General features: G+C 41.7%; 1 protein-coding gene across 1 annotated transcript in view; it reads left to right on the top strand.

The window, feature by feature from the left end:
- Positions 1-15076, top strand: part of DDX10 (DEAD-box helicase 10) — a 794248-nt gene that overhangs the window by 505267 nt on the left and 273905 nt on the right. Inside the window, exon 15 of the mRNA XM_069202312.1 lies at positions 9377-9538. Coding sequence (XP_069058413.1) covers positions 9377-9538 — 162 coding nt within the window. The remainder of the gene's footprint in view (positions 1-9376; positions 9539-15076) is intronic.

Below are 15076 nucleotides of genomic sequence, written 5' to 3'. Positions count from 1 at the left end.
CCACAGGAGAGATCACCTAGAGAAACTTGTACTCTGGCACCTATATCGTCTTGCTTCATCTATTACTATTAGAGGAATAAAAAATGCAGTTTATAGTTACACACCTTGAAAATGTCACATTAGGGATGAATCATGTGTCGACTGATAATCATGTACTTGTTTAAAAGCATGTAAACACAATAAAGAGGACAAAAATATATCGCATGATTTTGGAATTATGGACTGACTTTTCTAGTTAGTTGCCCTCAAACAGTGCTAGTTAAACAAATTGTTGGAGTGCTTCCGTATATTGTTTTATGATTAGATGTGGGAAAAGTGCACGTGCTGAGTGTATGTATGCTTGTGGTGAATACATGACATGAAAGATGAGGTGCAGTGCGTGCACGATGCAAGCATATGCTTGGTTTATGAGTGGCTGCGTGAAGTACACAACATGAAGGGGGAAGTGTTGTACAGTGCCCAAAAGTTGAGTGTGTGTGCTGGCACTGTGTGTATTTGTTAGCTGCACATCCTGGTACAGTATAGAAAAGCTTCAGTGCTGAACAGTGCATGCAGACTGAATGTGTGTGCTGAACGTATGTCTACTTGAAATGGTACAGTGCATGGAGGAAACAGTGTTGGTCAGTAAGAGGGTTGTGAGTGTACACTGAGTAAGCGTGCCTGCATTGGTACATTTCATAGAGGACCCTGGGTTCTATTTAGGAGGCCTAGGCTTGTCTGGTGAAGACATGTTGAGGAGAGGAATCTCCCAGACAGATTTTTGTATCGCTGCATTCCTGTGAGCTGGGTGGGACACAGTGGTGGCTGATGATTCCAAAAAGTGGTGGGGCGGAAGTCCATACACAGAATTACACCATGCAGTTGAGGAAACCTGATCCCTGATATTCTCAGGTAGCGTCTGGCAGGGAAGAGAGGGTGAACAGGTTCATTTTTACACAACTCAATAGTTTTCTTTTTTTTTCGACCTTCAGAGGATGAAAGGTTGAGTGGAGCACTGGAGATGAAATCATGGGGTCACATACAGATCATCAGACTTGTCAGAAAGCTTAGTGGATGCATTAGTCCAGTGAGCCTTGGAACCCAGCTATGAGGCAAGAGGGCTCTGACTGACCAGATTCCCTTCAAACATTCACCAGTATTCCCTGCATATATTCAGCACAATTTCTCATCAACTCACATTTATCCATCCAACTATACACTCTCATTCCCCCATTAAACTATATGCTCCCATCCACATACTCGCCCATTCTGCTGTTCACCCACTCATTCATATTCATTCACACACTTAATCATACATTCTCATCAATCTACCCTTCCACTCATTCACCTAATTCACATTGTCTTACCCGCTTACTGTTGTATTTTCAGTGTTTGAAATATGTTATTGGAGGCAGCAACTTGCATTTCAGTCAATTAATTGATTTTTAACAAGCTTTCGTCTACCTATGTTTTCCTCCCCACAGCGATCCACTCAGTTACTCACTCAACATAATTCCCCTACCAACCTCATTCAACAATGACTTCACTTTCTCCCAACTTGCATCATTCACCTAACTACTCACATTCACCCATTTGCATCAAGCTTTCCACTGGCATTTACCTAATTCATATAACCAGTCATCACATTTACCTATCCACACAGTCAACCCCCCATATTCAATGCCTCGCCTATTCACACAAACACACCAAACCACTCATTGAGCAACCAGCAATTACACTAATAAAAGCTTACACTAAGTGGCCTTGTTAGTGCTTGTTTTATCCTCCCTGCAGATCACATCTCGGTGCCCACTGCCCCAACAATAAGCACATATAACCTGCAATAGAGATAAAACAACCACATGTAGTTGTGGCAGTAACGAGCTTTGCACTGACCCCATAGTACTGCAGAAAAGACAACAGTTAGAAAGGAAAAGAAAAAGAAACGAGAGAAGAAACAGATTTTTACTTCTTTATCCAAACTTGTGCAGTTTTTTGAGGCGGCTGCTAATCTGTTCCTCTTTCTCATAAAGGTTACGTTACACCACATTACACTACATCTTTGTTCGTATTTAAATTTTGTACAGCTTTTCATGTGGTAGTCACAGAGACTAACACATTCTGTTTCAATCCTTTCTGATCTTCACTAAACTAAGACCTCCAGAATGAAAGTTTGTACATCTTTCACCTCAAATAGTGTTTTTCTCAGTCACATTTATACTGTATAGCAAATGTTCCAGGCCCTTTCCTGCTTCACAAGTGAAACTCTCCTCTTTATTTTCCTAAGTTGTTCAGGATGGGATCTCGGCTTCTCAGACATGCTGACATGCTGTGCTGAGCATGAATGTACTCAGAAATACACTAAATCAAGTGCGAACTGTGAAACATCATGAACTCATCCCTTCACATCTCGTCACAGGGTGGGGTTTGGTCAGTGAAGTTTGCTGGCCCCACATCACCCTGTGACGAGTTATGAAATGGCGGGGTAACTGCTGTTGATTGTCATGCAAACTCGTAGAGCCCAGGCTTGAAAGCTAAACTCGAGAGGCTGTTTTTAATGGTCGCTCTGGATGAAGGAGGAGAAATAAAAGCAACGGCGCTGTGAGGAAAAACCAGGGCTGTGTGTGGATAAGCCCTGCTAGTGGTGAATCAGGCACATTCTCACGAAGTGGCACGCCTTGCAAAAACGCCTAGTAATGTAACCTCTTTTTATTTCTGTTTAGTTAAGCTTTCATTCTAGGAAGCTAGGAAAGCAAACGGGGCGTAGCCCCTGCGCCCATACACAGGAGCCGCTGCTGGTGGGACACACTAGACAAAGGAAGGAAGTGGCCCTCTCTTTACACTTCAAAAGGTTTCTCTTTGATTCAGTGATAGATAGCAAGGAAGGGGCCTGGACCTACCTCAGGAAAAGACAGGAGGCTGATAAGGGAATCATAAAGAGTAATGCTTGGAGCCTGGGATTAACCTTTTGATGCATATATCCTGTGGCTGACATACAGGTTTGAACTCTGGTCACTCTCCTGAATTGTGTTGTGGGCCAGTTAGCTTCTGAGCCTGCCTGCTGTGACAGACATCCTTTCAGGAGGAAAAAAGAAAGGGAGAAATGTTTACTTCTAAAGAAGCAGTGCCCCAACATAAAACTTCAAAGACTCAGACCTTAATCGCATTTTGATGTCTGAAAAAGAACTATAAGAAGGGAAGGTTCAGATCTCAAACTTTGTCATCTACCAAACTGCCAGATGGGCTGTGTAATGAGGGGAAGCTCTGCAAGACCTACCTGTGATCAGAACTTGAGGAAAGGCCTCCCTGCTTGGAAAGGGGACATCACACCAAGGAAAATCAACATTGCCTGTCCTGGTGCCTGGAGCACCTAAGCCTGCCTCCTTGCCAAGACCAGTGTGCCCTATAAAGAAGAGAAGAGCGTTGGAAGGCGCAAGGGTTCATTTGGGAGCCCTACTGAGAGGACTTCTGAGTGAGGTGTGAGGAGAATGGCTACACACCGATCGGGTTGTTGCCTGCGTGCCAGAGAGGTCCAGTGACCTCCGCAATCGCATCAGAGAAGTCTGTGCCAGACCGCAAGTATCGAAGCAACCCTGGAGCCAGGAGGGGCTGCTAGTACCACCATGGCCAAAAGTTTGGGTTGTTACCCAGACAGGAAGAGAATTGTTGTGACCAGCGAGTCAAGCCCACCGGCTGCAAAGTAGACCTGACAGATTCTCCAAGGACAGCAAGGATGCTGCCGAAGACTTTGTACCCTTGTTGGAACTCCAGCCAGAAGATAAAATCTCCCCCACCCACTGTTAAGGGAGAAGTGACTTGACTTACCTTGTGTCTGTCGAGCGGTAGCAGCTCTGATCGCTGTAATGAATCTGCAGCGCTACCCACAGGAGGAAACCTGTGCCTGCCGGGTTCTGGTGCATACACCACAAGCAACCCATCTGCACTGAACAGGATCAGAACTCAGGAGGGCCCATGGAGAGCGCATTCAAGGCCCAGCTGAAAGCTTCCATGCTTTAGCAGCGGGTAAAACTGAAACTGGGCCTTTGGTCCCTGTGGGGCATGCTGCTACAATGCTGCTGCACCATAAACACTTTTGAATAAATCCTAAGAAGTCAAAGGGGGACTCTTGAGTATGGCCAAAAGTGGCTAGGCAATAAATCCTGATCTCATTATAAGGATGGGGCAATGATTTGGCTGATAACTACTAGTTTCCTGACCCCAAGAGGACTGTGTTATTGTTAATGAATGTTAATATTCCTTTGTATCTGTAGAGTTATAAATAAAACCCTTCTTTTTCTTATAAAAACTGAACATGGATTATTGTTCATACTGTTTGCACTTTGAGTTGAGTCGTGTTTACTTACCTTTATCTGTGCTTTCCATCCCCGAAGCAGCCTTTGACTGCTCGTCGACAGCTGCCACTGAGAGTCAAATGCAGAAGGGGTCCTTGGCCCAGTTACTACAAATCCATAGTAGGATGGGCCCGATGACATCAGGAGTAAAACGCCTCAACCACCACAGTTGGGCCCAGAAGCCCCTGCAAGTCCTGTGGCTCGCTGCAAGAGGTTCTAACATCTCTATTTTTATTTACATTGGTGACTTCCTTTCCATTTCATCAATATGCAAAGAAACTTGAACCCACTTGCTCCTTTTCCAACCACTTGAGGTGACCTTACTATTACGTGCAGGTTATAGCTTAATGTCTTTAAGACATTTGAGCAATTAACCGTCTTTGTTTCATACTTGAAATAAAGGAATTTTTATTCATTCATCATCTCAACTTTAAAGTGCATTCAATATATGAACATGTATCCGCTGTTGAAGGGCTTTTTTGCGACACTGAGCTGGAGGAATTCCAAGAGGCCATCAAACATCTGAGGAAGCAATTTAGCAAGCAACCCAGCATATTAGTTCACAGACACAAATTCTTGAGAAGAGAACATCCAGCTTATGAAAGTATTGATTGTTGTGGTGCTGCTCTTTCCTTTTTAGCCTCTGTGTGCAAAATTGAAAACTTTACAGGGCAGCAAATTCCAGACCAAAATTGTAGTCATATGTTTTGACAAGAAAATGCAACTCCTGCCCACTAAAAACCTTTCTCTAAATGAGATGCACATTACAAAACACCAAATTATTTAGAGGGTCTGCTAACAATTACAGTCCAGTAATGATACTGCTATTGCCTTTTCTGTTAACAGTGTGAGCACAAATAAAAGTATTTTTAGCAAGAGAGAATTTGCAAAGAATCTGAGATATGGGCTATGCAAATATGCTTTTGGTGTGGGGGCAACTTTCATGTGGAAGGTGGAGTGCAGCTCATGTGAGCGGAGGAGCTACCGAAGTACCTGACGGAAATCTGGCGATGTTGTGAGCAAAGAGGACTATGCAGATGTTATTGCAAAAAAAAAAAAAAATGATGCTTTAGTTTTGTCTTTGAGGAATTATGTTTCTTTGGAGTTACGAGCTGTTGACATTGCATTTGTTTAAAAATGAATGGCATTACTCTTGACTTGCTTGTGAACTCAAGATTCGAAACCACTATCTTGTGAGATACCATCTGTAATTGCAAATGGCAACGTGGAGTAGATTATTCCTCAGTGATGCACGCTTAGGGATGCATAGAGTTATTTGATTGAGAGGTTAGTGAAATTCAGTTTGCTTTTCAGCTAAGTGGGACATAGAAATCCTTGGCTGGTTAAATAGGACACGTTTAAATGTGTGCATACACCAGGTACATGTGACTAGGTACTATCATCATGGATGTTGAAAATCAAGTGAGAGGGGAACACTTCTGTGTTAATGGTGAGTTTGCAAGTCAGCCTACAGCATACGAGGAACTTAAAGCATCGACCTTATTGAAATACTCAAAATATTTTTTCTTAGGTGCTGAGGCTTTCTGACCCCACTCCTAGTACTGAGCCCTTTTTGATATTTAGATTACTTTGTGCTTAACCTTTATTCCATAAAGGATAACCAGGCCAAATTTACATCCCTTTTTAGGTCGAGCGCGCAAGTGCTTTGACCTGCTGTAAGTCTTGTGGGCTTTTAACCACGCCCACACATGCTTGTCACTTTCACTCATTCATGGGCTTGCTTTTCAAAAATCCTTTGTTATCATTGGTAAATGCAAATGCTTTACATTTGTCCCTCTGTGGGGCAGTTTTGTTACCTTCTTGGCCATTGAGCCTGTTACATGAATAATTGCACTTTTGCTGAGACATTTGACTGCAAGTGAACTTCTTTTCCTTTTGTGTCTCTCCTTTGCACTTGTGCTCATGGCGGCCACGGTGCTTTTAATCGTCTCACTTATGTCAACTGTTTTAATTTTCAATTTATGTGGCAAGAAACGTCCAGTTAGGAATTTACAACGCCAATAGCTCTAACTCAAGCAAACGTGAGACCCATTGCATTGCAAATGCTTGTTCCCGTATGTTGGGGATTTTTAAGGTCTTCAGGGTTTGTGGTTTTCTCTGGAGGGTACATTGAAAATAGCCAATGTTTTTGATTTTCTACGAAAAAAAATCTGACAATAGAAAATTGCGTTCCTAAAAAAATATATTTTTTTCTAAAAGCGGCATGTACAAATGGTTTGCTCTGCTATGATCAACTTCTTCCCAGCTGTCAGAAACACACAGAGATTAAAAAAAGAAAAATCTTTTTCATCCCAGGTCTTTGCAAGATTCTAAGTGATGGTCAAAATGTCCTATTTTTCCATTTCATCCTATTTCCATTTTGTGTGGGAAAGAGGTGTGAAACATGTGGGTGAGCCCGTAATGCTATATTTTTCTGAAAAGTCGCCAAAATTCTAAACTCAGCAAAGAGTCATTTGTGTAAATCGCTAATGGTTTTCCCAAAGAAACTAATAATTGAAATAAAAATAACAATGAACGTAAGAAAAAATCAGTGATTAAGTTGTCATCTGTACTTTTTTGCCCTGACGGCAGATCTACAAATGTAGTATAACAATTACGCCTGTCAGACTCTTCTGGTTGCAGAGCTGTATAGTGTTCGTTCTCCAAAAACATGCGATACTAAGAGCCATCAACTGACCTGCAGTGTACAAGTATTTTTTAATGTGTTTTGCCCATGAATCAATTCCTATGGTATAAAATAATGAAAACTGGCTATTAGGGAAAGCTACGCCTTTTCGGATGTGCCCAAGAATCAGATTAGGAGTAGGGGTTATTTGTACCACTATGAATTTAGAGGTAGCCATTATATTTTGTGTCTCATAGGCAATTTTTCAAAATGTGTTGATATTTTTTTCTTTCATACTGACTTACATTTTGAAGCCAAAACTGTAGAGTCATGCAATAAGTAATAACACATGTTCTACAATCCTGGGTTCTGACACTTCTCTGAATAAAAATGGTACCGCACATATGTGAGTGGGCCTATTGCACTGGACAGGAAAGACCCAAAACACTCCATGGCACTGTCAAAATATTTGTTTTGAATAACATTGATTCTTAGGATGACGTAGCTGTGACATTAGTATCTGGAGATGGTCACCGGCAAGGTGTCTTACCAAACCCTGACATTTATTAAAACTAGCCACCAATGGGAGTCTAGCTTGGTGTGGCTTGTGTTGGTCCAATTACTTTGTCTTACTTAAAATGCCTCCCAGATCTCCAATGTTGGCTAAAATCACAGAAGTTTCTCTCTCTTTTCTGTGAGGGAAAGTTCAGGAATCCGCAGGGACTGACAAAAGTCCTATAACCCAACGGTTCCACACTTCTGATAGAAATTGTACTGCACTTGGGCTGCTAGGGCTATGGTGGGCAACAGGAACAGTCTCCAAACTGCAACATGGAAACATCTAGATGTTTCCTTTAATTTCAGTGATTCTCAGGATATGAGTAATTTGGCTGTTGAGGTTCAGCATTGGTCACCATCCAGGGAAACATACCAACCCAGACATTTCCTAAAGACACTCGGAGAAGTCCAGAGTGGTGTGCCATTTCTGGATCACACTTTGCTTTCTTACACACAGTACCATACAAACGTTATTAATATCAAAATTCCTTTAGCTGTTCATGGGGAATGTCTGCAGAATGTGGTCCCTAGGTTGGCTGGAGAGTTGTTGAATGCAGCAACAGTGAAAAATATTCCAATACCAGTGTTACTCCACTGATACCCGTAGAGCTTTTCATTATGCAAGTTAGAGAACGATTGCTTCCATCTTAATAATGTTCTTCCGAAAAACATATATTACATAATTTTTTTGTTGAGGATTTCCCTGACTGGGCGGAAGTCAGAATTTTTGGTGAAACCTGAAAACCAGAATCTTATTAACTTCTTTACTGGTGTATTTGTTTAAAGAAGGTCTTCTGTCACAAGCTCTCGCTTACAAGGGTCATCAGAAAAAATTACTTGCTTTCCGAGAGTGTGGAATTCTATGGTAAAGTATCTCTTTATCACCCTCTGGTCTTTGTGCCCTCTTTTTGAACAAGTTAATTGCTTTTTCAATCCAGTGGGTAGTGTCCTGTTGGAAAGCTGATGTTTCCTCTGTTCGATCACTTATATGTTCCTCTAAGAACATCTACAGTTCAGCTACTAGGTATTTTCAAAACCGCCATGAAAAAATATGTAGTAAAGCACAAAACCGGATGAGCAGCCACCCATTCTGTAGTGAATAGTACGCCTCTATCTGCTTTTTACGTCCCTGGAGCTAGTGGTAGGATAAGTAAATTTTAATTGTTTATGACGTGACCAATCAGATTCAACCATTGGCACGCTTCATCTCTTCTTGCTATGCCAACAAACCAAAAATCATTACCTGTGTACCTTCCTTGTTACTATGTACAACATTTCTGAAAGAATTGTTTTTCTCACCCTAAATGAATGCCCACAAAAACTGCAAGCCTCTTCTCTTTCCACTGCGGCGTCGCAGTCACTGTCCTACAAGATATGTGTGCGTTTATCCCTGTGATTTATGTTGTATAGGCTGCTGTGGAAAGAGATGAGTGACCAGCTGATGCACACTGAAGGGGTAGAAAATGAGTTATTTTACGGAAATGATACTCTGGCACGAGATAGTGAGGGATGTGTTGGAATGGGTAGCTCCAGAGCATTAATCACAGTGAAATTCAAGATTGTGCTCTTGTGCATTCCACCTCAGCTACCAGACAAAATGTATATGTTATGCAAAATATTGTCCAGCCCAGGAAAGGGTGACATGACAAATGGATGTGTTTCAATTTTTAAGGTCCTTACCATAATTTATGGAAGTTATGTTTCTTCTCACTTTGTGTCCATGGCCAAACCCCTTGATAAATAGATCCCATTACCTCACGCCTGCTTGCTTAATTCATCCTGAATGAAACAACACTAATATTGTAGTGCTAAGCGCTGGTTACTGTTTCATCTAATTTATATGGGTTTTTCCTCCTCACAGCTAATCCAGCAGTGGCCACCGGTTCAAAAGTCTGCAGTGAAGGACGCCGAAGAGTGTGAGGACACTAGTGGTATAAACCTGGACAAAGCTAAAGAGAGACTTCACGAGGAAGACAAATTTGACAAAGAGGAATACAGGAGGAAAATCAAAGAAAAGCATAGAGTGAGTAAACGGTCTTCCTCTGGTCACCCTCAATGATTCGTTCTCTTGATAAAATGGAGGAACCGTCCTTATTTAATTGTATGTGTTATCTACACACCATGCCTTATTTATCCATTTACTTATTTGTTCGTATTTAGGTAAACAGACTAAGAGGTAATGGAGAACTTTACAAGTAGTATAATTAAACGTATTCAATGGGGAGGGTGTAGCTTCTACATAGAAACAAAGCAAGAGGGTAGAACGCTGGCAGGAGGCCCTTGAAAGCTGCCTGATAAGTAAAAAGCTTGCACGTGCAATGCAAATTTGTGGAAACTAATGTTTTGAGGGTTTTCCTGAAAGAACTGATATAGGGGAGGATGTGAAAACCGGAAGGCAGAGTAGTAAACTTGCAAAGGCTGATTTGATGCTCGCTTGTTTCAGAAGCTTGATGTTTCTTTCTAAGGCTAAGCAAGTTTTATGTCAGTTCTGCTCTCCATGGGGAGTTAATGGTTTTCTTTGAGGATTGCGGTGTCATCAAGCTTGTTTATGTCTTTGATGAGTGGTAGCTGATGGAAGGATCCAGAGTAGGTTCGGGAAAGGTTGCAGATATGGTCTTTTCAAGGGCAACGGGAGTACTAGCTTGCATGGCTGTTAGAGAGAGAGAGAGAGAAGTAGATTTATTTTCTTCGTGGTGTGATTGGTTTGCCATGAGCATTCCATTGTGTGATGTAAATATAGGATAAATGCTGATTATTTGTACGAATGGAGACCTTAACGGAGAGACCGTTGACGTTTAAGTCTAATAGCAATAGTAGGTGTAATTTGTCTTTCAGTAGTGGGTTTTGTCTTGTTAAGGCTCAGTTGCGACCAGATTGGATCTTTCTTACAAAGCTTTTAGAAGCAGAAACCCTCTGATGCATTTTAACTTTTTTCATGCAAGGACTCCCCTCTGTCAGTTTACGAGTGAAAATTAGTACCGTGAGGTGTGGAAATTTTACAAAGGCAATACAGATGGGGAGTTCTCCATTATGAAATATTATGTAGAAAGATGCATACTTCCTGTAGCTGGCACAAGTTGCAATGTTTAACAAATACATCTTTGTAAAGCCAACCTCTCCACACTCGTGCTTTCCAGAGTCTATCTTGAACAACTGTTGAATGAGAAACTTCCAAGTTAACTGTAAAAACATTCTACACTGGACAGTTATGCAGAAGATCAATCTCAGTCTCGCTCATGCTCTGTCTCTTTTACCCCCTTTCTCTCCCCTACTCCCCTCTTTCTCTCTCTCTCTTTCTGTATGTATGTGTATGGCATTTCTAGGGTGCAAACCTAGCCAAAAGGCATCAGAGAGCTTTACAGGGTCTAACAGAAAGCCAACGAGTGAGGTAGCTGTGTTGTGGACAGTTCATGCATTTTTATGTAGTATTCTCGAAAGAGGTGAGTCTTCTACTCTTTCCTAATTTGGAGCAGTGCTGGGAAAATCCTGATGGATACTGGAAAGTTGTTTCAGATCCTCGGTGTTTAGATGGGCTACTGCCTTTTTTTTCTTTCTTCTTTTTACTTTTTAGTCTTCATTCTGATGTTGCTCTGTCTTTGATGTGCTGAGAACCACCAGAGATGATGAGCTTTTCTCTAAGATAAGTGGGAGGTGCTGGTCATGGTGGGTTTGTATATGATGCAGCTGGTTTTGAAGGTGGTGTGGGTCATTAAAAGGAGCCTGTGAACTTCCATCAGGATGTGATCATATTTCTTCAGGTCATGGATGAGACATGCTGTGGTGTGTAGAACGTTCTTGAAGGGTGCGCGTGTGGAGCTTGAAGGACCAAGGGGCAGGGGCGTTACCACCTGGATGCAAGAGTACGAGGGCTTGAACAGCAGTTCTGGAGTCACTTTCTGGAAAAAGCGGCTTGACTTTCCTTAGGTGAGAGAGCTGGTATCAGGTCATCCTTGTTTTTTTGACAACTTATTCCTTGAGTGCGAGGTTGATGGCCAGTGTGAATCTGAGTGACTGGGCATTCGATTAAAGTTTTGGTTCAAAGCCATCAAAGCTCATGTCATTGAGCCAGGTTTGTACTGTTTCTTATTTGTTGTTCTTGGCAAATAACAGGGTTTTTGCATTATTTTCGTTGTGCTTCAGGCAGCTGATCAACATCTACGTCAAGAATGAGCAGGGAGTGTCTGAGGTTTTGGACATCTCAAGCAGAGGAGACTTTCGAGTAGAGTTGTGTTTTTTTCATTTGTTCTTGTTTTGTCTGTGCCTCTCTCCCCTTCTATCTTTCTCCACTTCTCTCTGTTTCTTTCTTCCTTTGCTATTTCTCTGTATTTCTCTCTCTGTCATTCTCCAGTATTCTGGGGCATTTTGCTTGAAGTATATGTCTCTGAAGGGAATATGCTTTTGAATCTGGTGGTCTCATTCTTCCTCCTGAACAATCCAAGGTTGTTATTGAGCACCCAATAAATATTGATATTGCCAGGTTTGGCGTTTACCAAGTGCACAATTACTTCACTATTTTGAATTTCAGACAATGTGATGGAGGAAAATTAAGTAAATTGTGCATGTTGTTCCTTGTTCGGAGGTGCAGAAACTCTCAAGGCCAACAGATTTCCTTCAAAATTTGGCCACTTTATAACTGGCAAATATTTCATGAGCAGACACCTGTGGTATGCCTTATTGTAACCTAATTTACCATCCGAGTTGGGCACGAACTCAGGATTTGTGTAGATGTAGGAATGAGGCTCTTTGTGGTTTATAAGGTGAGTGATGCTTTGTTGGAACTTATGAGGAAGTCTTATGGCTCCATGTTGAAGTAGAAAGTAGCAGTAGTAGTAGAGCACTTGATATAGAGCTATTATATTTCAGTCTGTGGATGGGACAACGAATGTATGTTAGGTTGCAGTGGGCTCATTTGTAGCTCCGCACTGCAGCATCCCTGCCAAAGGCGTGGTGTTGGACTTCATGCACACTCAAGTGCAGAGTCACTGGAGCAAAACACTACTTTGCATTTAGTTTTGGAGGTGGTGGGGCTCTACATACCTCAGGCTCACTAGGAAAGGGAATGTCTGCCGGACATGCAGTGGGAGAGTATTGAAAGCATGCTGTGTAGTTGCATTTTCATATTTATCCTACACTGTTTAACATTTGAAGATTCTAGATATTTAAAGTTTGAAGCATGACCTCTTTCAGAGAGCATGACCCAACGGCCTACATTTCAAAAGACACATTATCCCTACTTTGTTCAGACAAACATCTAAAACAACATGTCTTTGACCAGGGGCATGCCCTCCCATTGATTCTGGTAACTTGATTCTACAGTCTATGCTCTTCACTGGACCCAAGAAATAACACATCTATAAATGTTTGTTACCTAATTAGGTGATCAAACTTGACCCTATGGCCCTCATTACAAATATGTTGGATTTAGGTGCAAGAATACCTGGTGGAGCTGGTGGTGGAATCCTGGATTCTGGCCAGTACCTCTGCACCTTGGTCTGTCCATTATGAGTTTTTGTATCCAGAAAGGGGAATCGTCATGCAAATTCACAATGTTTTAACCTTTTCCTTGTTTTTTTCTGTATTACGGGATGACAGATACACTAATATTAACCACCTTCTCTATGAATATTAGGGGTGGGTCAAGGCAGACCCTTTAATGCCAGTTAAGCGTTGTGGGCTTTGTTCAAAACTAAATAGAGATTGTTCTGGGTACTGGTATATCACTGCAGGCCACATAGTGTGGTTACCCATTTGACTTGTGGTGTGATCCTCCAGTTCACCTAAAATGATACTTCAATCCATCTAAAAGTACTTAGAATGGTGGATCCCCTGGATGACCAATCCTTAAAGAATTGCATTCCTGCTCTAGGGTTATTGGGTTCAATTTCCTTCAAAACGCCAATGTGATGGTTGTGCCTCATTGTATTATAACCCATAATGGATTATAGTAATTCGTAATCACCAAATTAAAAACTTTGAAGCCAGATGAGCAGGCCATTGGGATCACATTTCAACACAAAAGGCAGTTGACCTCATCCACCATAGGTGGCTGCTCAAAACAATTAGGTTTTTTTGTGCCGGCCTATAAGTTTCTTCTCAATTTATGAGTTTAAGGTAATTTTTCCATACAGTTGTCAAGAGCTTTGGTGCAGACAGCTGCCATCGTGCACAGTTTTATGTATTTCAGAGTAACCGAGTGTTAGACGAGTACTTTGCTTTCGACTGTGTTTGAGGCAAGCTAGTCATGTGTTTGCAGTGCTGTCATTTGTCAGCCAATGGTATTGTGTATCAAATGAGATGGTGAAAATATTTGTACTGTTTCCTTTATGCCTTAATATTTTATATGGACCTTGCTACCCCTGACAAGGCATTGAAGTGCTTTACACGGGGAAATACTCTGCTCCAGAACCCAAAGTTATTGGGACCGATGCTTTGCTCTCAAGGAAACTGCATGCCTTTACTCGAGTTTATTTGTAGTGGATTAAATTAATAAAAGTAAGGTGACATCATTAGCAAGGGAGAGGGGAGTTTGTGAGTTCATGCAGATGGTTGGTGGGATTAATAGAGGAGAGTTAGGATTGTTAGGCTGTAGGTAAGATTTTCAATGAAGGTGAGGTGATTTAAAAAAAAAAAAAAATTGGAACAGGCATGAGGGCAATTTGCTGGAATACAGTATTAAAGGCTAAGGCATATATACATATATGTGACTTAAACAAGGGTGTGTTCACAGGGGGCATGCAAGGGATGGAAAGTAAGGAGAGGGTCATTCAAAATAAAGGGAGTGGGAGCATTTTTGGGAATACAGTGGAGGCTTTTTCAGATAGCATGCAATCTGGGAATGCAAAACCATAATAAAGAACGCATTATTTATATGTGAGATGGTGGTATAATTGGTACTTGGGCACTAGAATAGGCAAGCAGTTTATCCACTGTCTGGTGGCCTCTAGACCACCAATTAAGTTATGTCAGCTAATCAGCTCAGATGCTAGAAGCATAAAGTAATGGCTTGATATATACAACATCAAGAGTTCGAAGGCAGCAGTACCCTCTTGATGACAGGATCATGAAAGTCTATACAGGGTAAATAATGTAAACACTCAATGGAAAATCCGAAAATGCTGAAGCAAATGTCTTCTGATGTTCACCCTTAACTTTTGACTTACAGAATTAATTTGAAGAGCAAAGTGGGATCCCTTTGGATGTCCCTGGTGTAGCATGGGGCACAAAATTAAAGTGAGGACAGCTTCCCCAGACAGTGGAAGTGTATTGCCTGCATTCCTGTGACTGGAGGGTGGAGTCCCAAACGCTGAGGCGAGGAACTTGGAGGAAAGTCCCCCTTTAGATATTCCATGAAGGCTTTATTATAAAGGGACTGATGATTATTTTTTTCTGAAGTATTGTCATTTGGGTAATAGTGGAGGTGTGATGCGGGTGCGACTGCTGAGGATGAGAAGGTTTCTCAGCCCTTTGTCAAGGAAGGCTGGGGACAGCCAGATGCAGATATCTCTCACCTAGCTATACTTGTGTTGTGAGTACTCCTGCCTTAAAACAGCCATGCTATTCT

Source organism: Pleurodeles waltl, chromosome 8, assembly GCF_031143425.1.
Source record: "Pleurodeles waltl isolate 20211129_DDA chromosome 8, aPleWal1.hap1.20221129, whole genome shotgun sequence".
Classification (NCBI taxonomy): domain Eukaryota; kingdom Metazoa; phylum Chordata; class Amphibia; order Caudata; family Salamandridae; genus Pleurodeles; species Pleurodeles waltl.
This window is presented reverse-complemented; position numbering and strand designations above follow the sequence as displayed.